Raw genomic sequence first — 14759 nt, 5'->3', positions numbered from 1 at the left:
CATTAAAATCTCTTACTATAAGTAGGGGTTTGTGTATACTTTTGCTAAGAAGTTCAGAAAAATTACTAAAATTCTCATTGAAATTTGGTTGGTTATATAAATTACAAATTTAGTGATTTTACTTTTGTCAGGCATATACAGTTTAATAGCTGTTATTTGATATGGCATAGATTGTATGTTGAAAGGTTCATATGTTATGCTATTATGAACATATATAGCCGTGCCTAATTTTCCACCGTTGGTGAATAACAGGCAATTTTATAGTGTTGGATATTTGTAAGGTTAGTGTTCCCCCCGTATTCGCGGGGGATGTGAACCAGACACCCTTGTGAATAGTTAAAACCACCACAAAAAATGCTTATAACTGCCTATCTTGAAAGTTCCGATACCAAATGTATACCTTAAATAACACCCTGCTTCAAATATACCTAAAATTACTAACCTATTACTGTATTAATCTTTGAGGTTATATTAGTAGCATCATTTCAAAGTCATCTTAAACATTTTACCATTAAAAATATATACCTACAGCCAATAAGAGAGAGAGAGAGAGAGAGAGAGAGAGAGAGAGAGAGAGAGAGAGAGAGAGAGAGAGAGAGAGAGACCATTGAATGGCAACATCATAAATCTGACCATCAAGAGTGAAATTATGAATTATTACTGAGACAGAGAGAGTAATAATGGAGAGAGAGAGAGAGAGAGAGAGAGAGAGAGAGAGAGAGAGAGAGAGAGAGAGAGAGAGAGAGAGACTCCTAGACTCGACTCCTTCCCCTTCGCCAATTCGTACATCAAACTGTCATTTAATGCCCCGCCCACTTTCCTCCAAGTGGATAAAAAGACTGGGAATCGCTATTTTTTATTAATCTTATTAATATTTGAAAATTAGTTATAAGGTAAATATTTTATTTATACTACAAAACAAATAAACATACATAAATAAGAGAGAGAGAGAGAGAGAGAGAGAGAGAGAGAGAGAGAGAGAGAGATAGAGAGAGAGAGAGAGAGAGATGAGTTATTGTTGTTATTGTTTAATTCTCATTAAACTTAATATTATTTGAAAACTATTACTGTATATTATTTTATTATTTTACCATAAAAGGGATTTTGACGAAGATAAAAATCTATTTCTGGGTGATTGGCTCGTGTCGCCCTATGAAAGTATCCTTAATATCATTCTTTCTAGGTAAAAAATTATCCTAAAATTACCAGAGAAAAACAAAATTAAGAAATGTCAGTACAACTGACTCGCTCACTCTTAAAAGAAGTGTCGGTATGAAATAGGGGCGAGTGTGGAACACTACCACGAGCCAAACACCAATTAGAACTAAGGATACTTTCATAGGCCGACACGAGCTGAGCCCAGAAAAGGTAGTAATGCCCTTATCCCCTTCCCACCCAGATGACGCAACCGCTTGCGAGTCAGCTATACCAGATAAACCCAAAATCAAATATCACAATCAGAGTATGCTTCTCCTCATTATTTATGTTTCTTTATTGATTATAATGTATATATGAAAGTGTATGTATGTGTGTATATATCTATGCATGAATTTCTATATATATATGTGCATGTAGGTACTTGGAAACTGTCTCTATGTATATAGCTATGTCCGTGATTTATAAATGTTATTTTTTATTATATACTTTATGCAGTTACGTTTTAAGCCTGGCCTTAAGGGGCTCAAATACGTAAACGAAAAGAGTTGAGGGAAAAATGCAGAATAAATTACTTGAACTTACCTTCAAAGGAGTTATAGTATTAATTTACTCTAGAGAAAAAGGTCGCCAGAAAACTCAGCTAATTACTTTACATATATTTATTTACAAGAGGCTGCTTAACAGCCTGGGAAAGTAAATGCAACTGGTCCACACGGGGACTAATATCTCTCACAAGGGGATGATAGTTGGCTTAGAATGAGGTTCCTGTAAAAGCTGGCTTTCAAAATCTTGCGGTAATGCAACACTTGCGGAGCGAAAACTTGGACATGTGACTCAGGGAATCTGGAAAAGATCCCAGATTAGACAAGATAAAAAAAAAGGGGCTTTTTGCACAAGTTACGATTATTCAGTTTCTCTAACACTGGGGAAAAGGGACTCTAGTGTTTAACTGAGGTATGCACTGAAGACTTAGTCTTTAACAAGTCACAAGGGGAAGCACATGGCCCGATGAGGACAAAGGGTTTTTGATGTAAGAGGGATACAAGTGAGAATTGAAAATGAAATTAGCAAGAGTCGTCTTGTAGGAAAAGGAGCTGGTTTGGAGTTTACACTTTCTAGACGTACCTTAATTACTTGAGGCTTGGACATGTGTCGTGCTCTGAAGATAGTCCCACTAGCGTTTGGACAGAGGGCTGACGTCCCGTCAGAGGAGGAGAGTAGAGGCGCAGTCTGCCTGGCTTTAGGAGTCGCTTCTGACTGAGATAGATGCTGGGTCTCTTTGAATCACGGGGATTCCATACACCGCCTCGGGCACTGCCTGAAAGTGGTAATCTACAGCCAGCAAATTGGGAAGGAAAGTAGGTCTTATTGTAGAGGTCCCTAAAATCCATCTCGAGGCCTAGCTACTCTCGTGACTTGCCTATCTTACTCTAAGCTTCCTTCAGACCGGAAATTCCTTTCCACCCTTCCTACCACGTGTTCTCTCCCAAAATCAGTTGCTTTAGGAGAAAACATGGCTACTCATTCATACATACAATTAATCAAATACTGCTGGGAAGACGAGGCGGGCAATAAATGTAACAGTATGTATATGTATTCCTGGGTTTATATATATGTTCCTATATATAAAGGATCACATGACCAGTACATATGCATATCAGGTTTTTTATCCACTCCCATCAGTATGAGTAATGAAAAAAACATGCAGTTCACGTGTGTTTACTGGTTTCCATATCAGTCCGTGAAGAGTTTTCTTTTCAGGAAAATCTTCTTTGTACTGATCTGCCCTTTCGTTTATCCAAGAACACAAAGTAACCATCATTTCTGGATCCATAAAATATTCAAATGCCACGTCAGGTGAAGGAAAATCATCCTGAGGCAAATAAATATCACCCCGTGACTGGGATCGCTGAGGGAAGGAACAGGATCTGGCCGAGAATCATCAAAGATGTCGGACAACAGCTGCCAACCTTCTGTGACTGGCTCAATATCGTCAAATAATTCGCAATCACTACTGATTGCACACTATCTGATGTCTCACTTTCATCATCAGATTCCCCTGGTACATACATTTCATCTGAAGAATCTCCAGTCACCCATGACTAAAAAATACGAGCGGAAATTGATAAAGAAGCAACCAGAACGATAATCAAAGGAATTCTACAGTTGCACTATTGTCTATATGCGAGTTGACATATCTGCCTGAGTGATAAATAATGGGAAAAGACAGGAAAGATTGAAATACTGAGCTCCCATTGGTGAAATATGGTGAAGTCTCAATTCCGTCACTGAAACGTCACGAGATGCCTTACTCCTTCGCTCTGATTGGCTAGTGGGCGGAGTTTATGTTCTACAAAGGATGAGAGAGCATATCCTAGCAACGAGAAGTCTTCAAATACACAATCCCAACACACAAGCTCTCGGTACAAAAGAGAGAGTGGAAGGACGTATTACGCTACGTCCTGGGATTTCTTGCTGGCTGTCAAGTGACGTAGTACGGTACGTCCTGGGCGGGAAGGGGTTGAAGATATATTTATGCATACACTTCCAGCCCAAACAGAAGGTGAGAGTTACCACTATGACATACGTGTATCTCGTGTGGCAAAAGAAAGAAAGAGAGAGAGGAGAGAGAGAGAGGGTTATCATTATTTAAAAGTGTGAAATGGATAGATTATTGTATTTCTTTAAAATACTATCGCATATGAATTTTGAAATTAGTTATATTATTATTATTATGCAAAAATATTAACCCTTAAACGCCAACTGGACGTATTTTACGTTGACATTTTTTGTCTCTCGGGTGCCGACTGGACGTATTTTACGTCGACATACAAAAGTTTTTTTAAAAATTCGCGGAAAAATACTTTTAGGCCTACCAGCCCAAAACTCTTGAATCACGCGCCTTGGGGTATGCTGGGAGTTCACGGATCAAGGTGTTGTTTTGTTTACAATCATTACGCAGGCGCGCAAGTGCGAATTTCTTTCTTGCCGCACTAAAAAGTATCTGTGACACATCTCTGAAATTATTTTGTCACTTTGACATAATTTTTGTACCATTTTAAATTAGCCGTTACATGGAGTATTATATATGAAAATGTGCGCATTTTTATGTAGAATACAACCAAAAAATACTCATGATTGTAGCTTTTATCGGTTTTGAGATATTTTCATATAAATAACGATAAGTGCCAAAATTTCAACCTTCGGTCAACTTTGACTCTACCGAAATGGTCAAAAAACGCAATTGTAAGCTAAAACTCTTATATTTTAGTAATATTCAATCATTTACCTTAATTTTGCAACTAATTGGAAGTCTCTAGCACAATATTTCGATTTATGGTGAATTTATGAAAAAAGTTTTTCCTTACGTCCGAGCGGTAACTCTTCCGAAAAAAATCATACATGTGATTGTGGTAATGTTTGCACCATTTTAAAATTAGCCGTTACATAAAGTTTTATATATGGAAATGTGCGCAATTTCATGCACAATACAACTAAAAACAACCCATGGTTGTAGCTTTTATCAATTTTGAAATATTTTTATATAAAAAATGATGTGACAAATTTTCAACCTTCGGTCAACTTTGACTCTACCGAAATGGTCAAAAAACGCAATTGTAAGCTAAAAGGCTTATATTCTAGTAATATTCAATCATTTACCTTCATTTTGCAACAAATTGAAAGTCTCTAGCACAATATTTCGATTTATGGTGAATTTATGAAAAAAATAACATTTTCTTTACGTCCATGCGGTAACTTCCGAAAAAATCATACGTGAGATTGTGGTAATGTTTGCACCATTTTAAATTAGCCGTTACATAAAGTTTTATGTATGAAAATGTGTGCAATTTCATGTAGAATACAACAAAAAATATATTGAAGGTTGTAGCTTTTCTCATTTTCGAAATATTTGCACATAAATCATGATAAATAGAAAAAAAACCACATTCGGTCAACTTTGACTCTACCGAAATGGTCGAAAAACGCAATTGTAAGCTAAAACTCTTACAATCTAGTAATATTCAATCATTTATCTTCATTTTGAAACAAATTTAAAGTCTCTAGCACAATATTTAGACTTATGGTGAATTTAAAAAAAAAACTTTCCTTCCCTCCGCGCGCGGATTCTCCACCACAAATCTCCGAAATGCGTACGTCCCATTCTCGGAATATTTGCTCCGTTTCATATTAGGCATTTCATAGAGTGTTATATATGAAAATGTGCGCAATTTCATGTAGAATAAAACAAAAAATATTTGAAGGTTGTAGCTTTTCTTATTTCCGAAATAATTGCATATAAAAAAAAATATATATAAAAAATTTGGCATTCGGTCAACTTTAACTCGTCAGATATGGTCGAAAACTGCAATTGTAAGCTAATACTCTTACAGTATAGTAATATTCAATAATTTGTCTTCATTTTGAAAGAAATTGGAAGTCTCTAGGACAATATTTAGATTTATGGTGAATTTTTGAAAAAAAAAATTTGTTTACGTCTGCGCGTTACTAATTCATGCATTATTTTGTGATAATATTTTCTCTGTGTTGCTTTTATCGTTTTACAATGTGTTATATACCAAAATGATTGCAATTTAGTGTACATTACAACGAAAAAAAAGTAACTTGTTACCTTTAACCATTTCGCGCACAGCGCAATTTGAATACAATTATATATGAAATTTAGTTTTTGCGCTATCATATATCGCATTATTTATATATGATAATGATAATTTTTTTCATTTCTGATGGTTGCATACTAAACTTCAGCCAATGACAAAAAAAGGAGCCAAAAATGAACTCTTAATCTTGAAAACTAAGCGTGCTGTGATTTTTTGAAAAAAATATTTTTTCCACTTCCGCGCTCACTCCGAAACACCTCCGGCACACGGGAGACAATTTTTTTTTTTTACCGCTTCGGCGTTTAAGGGTTAATAAACATATACGCATGTACCATAGAAATTCTTTCATCTCAATAAAAGAGAGAGAGAGAGAGAGAGAGAGAGAGAGAGAGAGAGAGAGAGAGAGAGAGAGAGAGAAATTGCATGATCTGGTGAGGGCAACACACTCTGCCCTCCTGTCACATTACTTGATATATTTGACAGCTGTTGGACCCCAGCCATCTCAGTTTGGCTAACTGGAGTTCAAAGACAAGATGGGGGTAGAAAGGATTTTCTTTCATTCTTACATAATTTTTTAATTTATAAACTAAAATCTTGCTAATTCACTTTAGTATTTACCTCAATGAATTTATATTATTGCTGTTTACATTAATATTGATGTCTGAAAATTAGTAAATCACTTATTTATCATACAAAAAACATACATCAATGTAAGAGAGAGAGAGAGAGAGAGAGAGAGAGAGAGAGAGAGAGAGAGAGAGAGAGAGAGAGAGAGAGAGAGAACACACTCCCTCCCCTCTCACATTACTTGATATATTTAACAGCTGTTGGACCTCAGCTTGGTACCTGGAGTTCGAAAGAAAGATGCATGAAGACTGGGATTTCCTTCATTCTTATATATTTGTTTGAATTTATAAACTAAAATCTTACTAGTTCACTGTAGTTTTTTCTTTAATGAATTGATTGCTCTTTACATTAATATTAATATTTGAAAATTAGTAAATCATTTATTTATCATATAAAAAACTTACATCTCTGTAAGAGAGAGAGAGAATTATTATTATTGTTATGTGATATTGTTTAATCTTATGAAACTGACTAATGCAGTATTGATCAATATTAATATTTTAAAATTAGTAATTCATTTTTATCATAAAAATGTATTTAGGCATGAAAATAACATCAAAATACACTAATTAGTGATTACTATTTGTCGCCGGAAAACCCCGCAAATAGACGAATCCCTCACAAATAATGGGTAAATATGGTCTAGAGAGAAATCAGCGAATCCAGAGAAACCGAATACGGGGCCCCACTGTATTTCCTATATGTTGTAGAGATATGCACATTGGGTTGTGGTCTTGTATGATTCTTTGTAATTCACACAGACATAGTTTGGTCAAGAGGCCATTTGTATTCCATTGAATAATTTTATATTTGATTATTGGGAGGAATTGGTGCTAAATTCTTTAAATTGTTTGCCGATTTTACTTTGCCTTGTAGTTTATATGCATTTGAATTTATTTGTGTTTTTTTAATCGTTGTATTTGTATGTTGGTTATTAGCTTCAGCAGTTTGTTTGTTTTTCATAATTGAATATAACAAGTCTATTTTTTATTTTATTATTTCCTTTTTGTATTTCAAAGATTCAGAAAATAATTTGTTCTCATGTTGGTTTGTTAAAGGGCATTTCCTTAATTTAATAGAATTGTCTATACAATTTCGTACTGTGTCCTCTGTCTTGTTGGTTAGTTGGTTATATGAGGCCGTCACTCTAACAACCGTCTATCTGCAAATTTTCGGATTTTGAGTTATATATACTTTCAAATTCAGCAACTCTTCTTCTATATACTAGTGTTTAGGGAGAGTGAGAGTAACTAAAATGATAAATGGGGAATATTTGTGAGTTGTTATTCGAGTGAAAGAGCCCGGGATGAAAATGAATCGAACAACAGTACGTATATTGCAAAATTGCAGATGAGCGGTTATTTGAGAGAAAAGGAGCCCAGATAAGGTTCTGTCGAAGAAAACGTTATCTGCATGCGTCCACCAATGAGGTTCTTTGATTTGGTATGATGTCATATTTAAAGGGCGGTTAGTTTGGCTGTCAAGTTCTCGTGTTCTGTGGTTTACCTTATAATTTTCATTAAGCATTGTTTCTGAAAAAATAACAGTTATTGTGATCATCATCAACTATGGGTAGAAAGCATAAGGAATCGAATAAAATGGAAAACAACACAGTAGAATGTAGTAATCAGTGTGCAAAGAAGAATAATGTGAGCGCACACGTGATTACTCCTCGGTCTTTTTATAGTAAAACTAGTGAAAATACCTTCCAAACAGTATACCTTACTGGATTTTAAAAATCTGTTAGCCTATCATTACTATACCCATTATTGGATAGTCAGATGTGTTAAATGGGAAAAAGTTAAGTCATCAACTTTTTTGGGGGGATAATTAAGTGTAATAAAAAAATGGTGCTAGTAAATCCTGTATCCTACCATGCTTTTAGGAGTACAGTATGCTTTAACACATTTTTTTTAGGTATGCAGTAATGTGATTACACCATGTAGGCCTACTATGAATGATGACCAAAGACAGTGTCATAAGGAGAGCTACATAGCTGAATAAATTTACAGAACACCATCTTATACAATAAAGTTTTCTAATTTTCTTATTTTTAAAGTTTTCTAATTTTCTTATTTTTAAAGTTTTCTAATTTTTTTTTTATTTCTTCTTCCTGTCATTATATAATTCTGCTAGTTTTTAATGATTTAACTTTCTAAGATCTAGGCTAATAGTATAATGTTGAAGAAAAAAAATGGCATCATACCATTCATAATTATTACTTATATTGTCATACCAATGTTGACAAACTTCGGTTTTTTGCAGTTATGGCATTGTTTGAGGTACAGTTTGGATAGACAGATAATATTTACACACACATTTGTAAAGAGCATGCTTTTAGCTTAATTTTGAAAAAAAAAGAATGATGTCATAGCATAAATATTAACGGAAATATGATAGTGTAAATATTGCACAACTTCAATTGCGTTTTTCTCTTATTTCTGTTTTGTACAGATAGACGGCTACTTGAGTGATGGCCTTATATGTACTTACAGAGCAATCATTACAACCACAAGACAAAGCATGTTTGGCTCAGAAGTATTTGATGTAGCTTTAGAAATTTCAGGTTTTGTAATTCTATTGGTCCTTTTCTGTAGTGATAAGGACTGTTGGTTTGAGGGGTTATTTGGTTTGTTGTTGTTAATGGAATATTTGGGTCTTGTGGATGGTTGGGGAGTGAAAGTTACATTTTGGTTTGGTTTAATGGTATGATTTCCATTACTATTATTTGATGGGAATTGTAAAGAGTGATTAATTGATTCTTTTATGTCAAGATGTTGGCTGTTTGATTGGGATTGGGGGTAATTATGTATTTTTACCTGTGATGAGGTTAGTACAATATTTTTTAAAATGTTCTCCTGATGTAGTTGGAGTTGGAATTTCTTTGGATTGACTGTAATGTTCACTATTCACTTTTTTTCCCTTAGGTGGGGTTCGTTCTAGTATTCTTTTCTTTGTCAGTTCGATTATTATTATTATTTGACTCTTCTTCCATTGGAAGTTCTTTTCCATAGATATCTGAATCTTCTATGTTATTAGTGGTACTGGTGAATGTATCGACATGCTTGCTTTGGGGTTCGGCATTATTGATATAAGAATCAGTTTGTACCTTTATATTATCTTGTTGTTTGTTACTGTGATTGATATTTAGATTTTTAATTACATTTGCGAAAGAGTGGCTTTTAGATGGATTACTGACTCCTCTTACTTTTAGCTCGAGTCTAGCTTCTTTGACTGACATTCCTGTTCTATTCATCATCAACAACTAGAGCTCTGTGTTGTATTGATAAAAGGAGCATTCCTTAGATTTTGCACGATGGGATTGTCCACACTTAATACATTTTGGAGATTTACATTTACAATTAGTAGTATGGGTGTCTTATGTACACACTGCGCATACTGCTTTATAATGGCATTTTTTGTATATGTGCCCATACTTTGAACATTGAGTGCACTGAAGTGGTTTTGGTATAAATAGATGCACTTCTCTATTTTGTCCAAGAATTTTGATTTTGAGTGGGAGATCTTGGCCTGTAAATTTTATTTTTGCATTGTTATTTTGTTTATTTTTATCTTTTCTACTTGGAATTGAATAGATTTCTAAATCATGTATAGTAATGTATCTTAACTTGAGGGAGTCAAGAATCAGTTGCGTTGAGGGTAGTCCTTCTTCTTCAGTGTTGGGTAAAATAACTGTGCCCTGTATATAATTTAATGTTTCATGACTTATTATTGTTATTTTTGTGCCATTTATTTCTTTTATATTTAAAAAGGCGGTGGACTGTTTTTCGTGGTTACCTGAAATAACCATTCATTTTCTTTAATATATTGGCATTCCATTTCTTGTGTTGGACATATATTCAATAATTTGTTTTCTTGTATTGCTGTTGATTTAATTTCGGCTTCAAGTACTAGAAATCTCGACCAGTTATCTCGTCCAAAAAGATGATCAAAATGCACCAGTGTTGGATTAAGACGATAATTTCTATTTCTCTTTGGACCTTGCCTTATGTGGGTTATCTGTGTATCAGATTTGTTTCCTTCCTCTGTTACGTATGGTTCCATTGTTGTTATGTTTGTATCTTCTGATTGATTTTTACTTTTTTGTATAATTTTTATTGGCCCTGCTGGGTGTTTAGGATCATATAATTTATTTGGAACTGGATGTTCCTTTGCTGCATTATTATTTTGAACTTACTGAGGGAGATTCAGGGATAAATTTCCAGTGGTTGTCCATCAAGGGGCCCAAGGGTACTAAAAACTTTATTCGTATTTATCATAGAACATTAGAGAGAGAAAAAAAATACATTTTGAAAAGATATCATTGGCTTTTGGTGAAGTTAAATCTTCTGCCAAGGGCACAAGTGAGAAATGACTCCCAAATGTCCGCATCCCTACCCTACCCCAAAAGGGGGTGGCATAACATGATTAGTATGGCCCAAGTGTAAGCAATACCCCCTTGGTAGAACTAAGAGTATTATGAAAATACAATTATCCCCATCCTAACCACGTCATGGGCAAACCGGACAGAATGCCGTGAGTTCTATCCTTAGAACCAGGCCTCCCTGGAATCCGTGGTCCAGCTCCACAGAATAATTCCGCCTGGAAAACCAGGTAGGTTTGAACATTGTCGGGTAGATGATGGATCTACCACATTTCCCACTATTTAGCTTCGGATTTAACTTCAATCCAATTTATATGTTTTCTTATTTATTAGATATTGAAAATTTTGACAAAAGTGGAAAAATCCACAGATATTAACCCAAAAATATATAATGTCATATGGGACTTTTAGGTTCAAACCTGGGAAGAAATTCCTGAGGTTCGAGAGCCCCCTCACCACGTCAAGGTGGTCCCATAATGAGGGGGTATTAGGCTCAGAGGTCTGGTTAATAATAAAAAGTGAGAAGTTTGTGTTGAAGCACATAACCATTATTAAAGATTACTCCGTGAATTCCAAGGACTGGTTGGGACCTACGTGAATGCGCCAACCTACTGGAGCTGAATGACTTGTCCTCTTTTGATGGATGTGTGTGGAAATCATTCAGATGGATGATCAAGCTATGTAAAAGTAATGGATTCAATTGAAAAACTTTATTTCTTTGAAAATTAACATATACTTTTATTTCAGAGTATCACTAGTGGTGAGTGAGACCTTGGATGCTGGGTTGCTTGGAGAACATATCCTTTCCACACTGCAGCATGCTTGGACCCATCTTCTTTTACCACCCCCACCTACTTTGCAGAAAAGTGATCTGAAGCAGGAAAGCACATCTCAAGATTTATCTGTTGAATCCCTCATAAAATATGGGAAAGTTATTCCATCAAGTGCTGAAGTGTTTGCAGCTCTTATTAGCAGCAAGTACATTGCTAATTGCACTAAACTAGATGACCCAGCACTCATCAAGTACTTTAAAAACAAACAAGTTTTGTTGAAGCTAGACGAACCATACATGTCTGAAAAACTGAATAATATTCCTGGTGGTTTCAAGATGTTATCAGAATGGACACCAGTAACCAAAGTAGATTTTAATTCTCCAAGCAGTATTGATATGCATCTCAAAGGATTAGTAAACCAAACTTTGGAATTAAAATGTACATCTGAAGGAACTGTTGATGTTTTGGCGCTTGCATTCAAACTGAATGTAGATGACAGTTGTCATGTCATTAGTACATTCCCAGAATCTTGTGCTGCTGCCTGGGAAAATGCATTGTATCCTGTGCCAACTAATAAATCTCTTAAAGTTAATGACATTGTAAAGGTTGACTTCAGTTGTCGTGGTGGTATTATAGAGCTTAGTGTCCTGTCAGATTCTGCATTGGGTCAAAATATGAAAGAAAATATCTTTTTATCTCCAAGTGCCCTAAACTTTTTAACCCGAAAAAATTTTGTGAGTAACTTTTTACTTGGAGCCAAAGAAGCTGCAGTAAGGATGAGACATTTATTCAAAACTACCCATTCTTATGTGATATGTGATATTAGTCCATTTCCTATTGCTGGTCTTTTGGTCATGTCCATGTTTCCTAATTCTAAGCTTTTTGTAGAAGAAGAAAGCATCTCAGAAGTCCTTAAGGAGATTGGAATAAGTTCTAAATTAACTGATGATCTTGAAGAAGAGGTGAATCTTCTTTTTCTATGGCCAGTCACAAAAGAAGGAACTTTACAAGACGGCATTATCAAGAAGATTTTAATGTACAGGTAAGATGAAAAGACTAGGGTAGCATTCTCCCCACTTAAAACTATTTGATACTAGGGTAGCATTCTCCCCACTTAAAACTATTTGATAATTTTTTAGGTAATATATTTAATATTTATGCTAGTCTGTAGTCAGTGTTTACATGAAATTAGAAGCAACCAATTCCCAGTTTCCCATAGCAGTATTGAATCATATTAATGTCAAAGCAGTCTTTTAAACACATTTATCAGTCACAGAGCAATAATAGTTTTCAAGTTCAAAACAATTTGTAAATGTTTACTAACAAAGAAAAATAGGTTACCCGCTCATGGTGACTGGATTGAAATTAAACATGACATTGAGGGGCCTGCTGTGCCAGCTAACCTGAGAATGAGACTAATAAGTATAGTGTTAAAGGTAACTTGATCCCATGATTGGAGAAATACTAATCACATTTTCAAGTGCAAGTTGCAATCCAGTCCTCCCTTCAAGCTTAAGATGAAAGGAAGGATGAAGGGTGGGCTTAACCATAGAGGAGAACAGACCTGCTTTTTTAAAGGAAAGAAGTTATGAGAATTGAAAAAAGTGGAGTATAATCCTGTTATCTGAGGTTGAGGTTGTTATTGAACTGTGCAATCTGAAGCTTATCAAATTTTCCTGCGAAGAAGGACTGGCATGAATTTGGTCAGGCCTAACCATTTTTTTTCTCATTCACTCACAGTACATATCAATTAAGCATATGACTAAATAATTAATTGTTCATTTGCAGAATAAACCTTTGGTCTTAACATGATAAATGCAAGGAATCTATGGCATCTGGCATCCAATGCGTAGTTGAGGTGGAAGCAAGTCAAGAGAGTGCACTTGAATCCACTGACACATCGGTGTTTCTTCAACTGCCTTAGAGGATGGATGTTCACTTTGGTCTCCTCTCTGCAAGCTTTTTTTTTTCTCTCCTAAACCCGTGAGCGTGAACATTTTATACGGCCTTCTAGGATTTTTGTTATGTTCCTCTGGGTCAGATTGTAGATGTCCTTCACGCCTATTCCTCTGCATAGTCATTGGCTGTTTTCTGTATAATGCTGGTCTGTTTCTTTCAGGGGGAATATTGCCCCTTAGGGAGGGAAGGTCCAGCTACATTTTGTTCTTTTGCATTTGTTATATTGAAGATATATTGAAACATTTGCATTAAGACATTTATGTTTTATGATATCTTTCTACCCATTTTCTGGGGACTTGGTAATGTTTTAGTCTTTCAAAATTTGTGTCTCGGGATGTTCAAGACATTGGGTTCGTGTTGCAGACATCGTTTATATGCTAGGATTCGGCTTTCTAGCAAAGGAGTATTCCTCCTCTTTCCTCAACATGAATTTTAATGGCGGACAATCTCTGATTGTGTTGGTCCCGTCTGCTTGCGCAAGTCCAGTTATAATTTGTTGTCTCGTCTCTTCCCCGTCTTTTAGAAGTGACGGGGAAAGGCATATTATTTGCTTCCTTTAAGGCTATACCGTTGTCGGCCCTGCTTTTTGCCTTGAAGTCTTGGGGCGGCGTTCCGCTCAGGCCTCTGCTTTGTTTCCCTTTGACAGAGGTGCCTCTTCACTAATTTTGGTATGCTCGTTGGTGCTATGAAGAGAGTTTGGACACCAGTCAGTCCTATTGGCGGTGTGTTCATTTTCATCCTCGGAGCCTCTTCATGTGCTGACCTGTAAAACTAGGTCATCATGGAGGGGGTTACCAACCTTACAGACGGCTTTCCCGATGTGGCTTCTCATTTCCCTCTAATGTTGTCATCTAGTGATGTTTGACTTGGTACTCCTTTCTGTCATGAAATGAAATTGTAGTACGATTTTGTTTTCTCTCTCTCTTTGTAAGAGAAGTGTGCTGTGAAATCACAGTTCCAATCGATGCTGTGCTCAAGAGATGGGCGATCAGTCTTCCGCTTCCTTCAGCGTTGGATTTTCTTGGTAAATTCTTCATTTGTCTTCATGTGTACGTGTACTGGAGAGGCCCTTTGGTTGCTGTAGGAGAAGAAGGAAGACCTTTTTGCCATCAATGACACCTTCAACTCGTGCTACCAGTCTGAATGCCGTGATGTCAATCCCTCCACCTGTTGCTGTCACTTCACTCCCAGTCTTGCCCATGACGTTCGGAGTCGGTTTTCAACCCATGGGAGGTGTTC

General features: G+C 35.8%; 1 protein-coding gene across 2 annotated transcripts in view; it reads left to right on the top strand.

Annotated features, from left to right (window-relative positions):
* The window catches only part of LOC135220773 (protein arginine N-methyltransferase 9-like), a 140387-nt gene that overhangs the window by 96102 nt on the left and 29526 nt on the right, over positions 1–14759 (top strand). For both annotated transcript variants that reach the window (XM_064258242.1, XM_064258241.1), the window contains exon 7: positions 11536–12603. In XM_064258242.1, the coding sequence (XP_064114312.1) occupies positions 11536–12603 (1068 nt within the window). The remainder of the gene's footprint in view (positions 1–11535; positions 12604–14759) is intronic.

Source organism: Macrobrachium nipponense, chromosome 2, assembly GCF_015104395.2.
Source record: "Macrobrachium nipponense isolate FS-2020 chromosome 2, ASM1510439v2, whole genome shotgun sequence".
In the NCBI taxonomy this organism is placed as follows: Eukaryota; Metazoa; Arthropoda; class Malacostraca; order Decapoda; family Palaemonidae; genus Macrobrachium; species Macrobrachium nipponense.
This window is presented reverse-complemented; position numbering and strand designations above follow the sequence as displayed.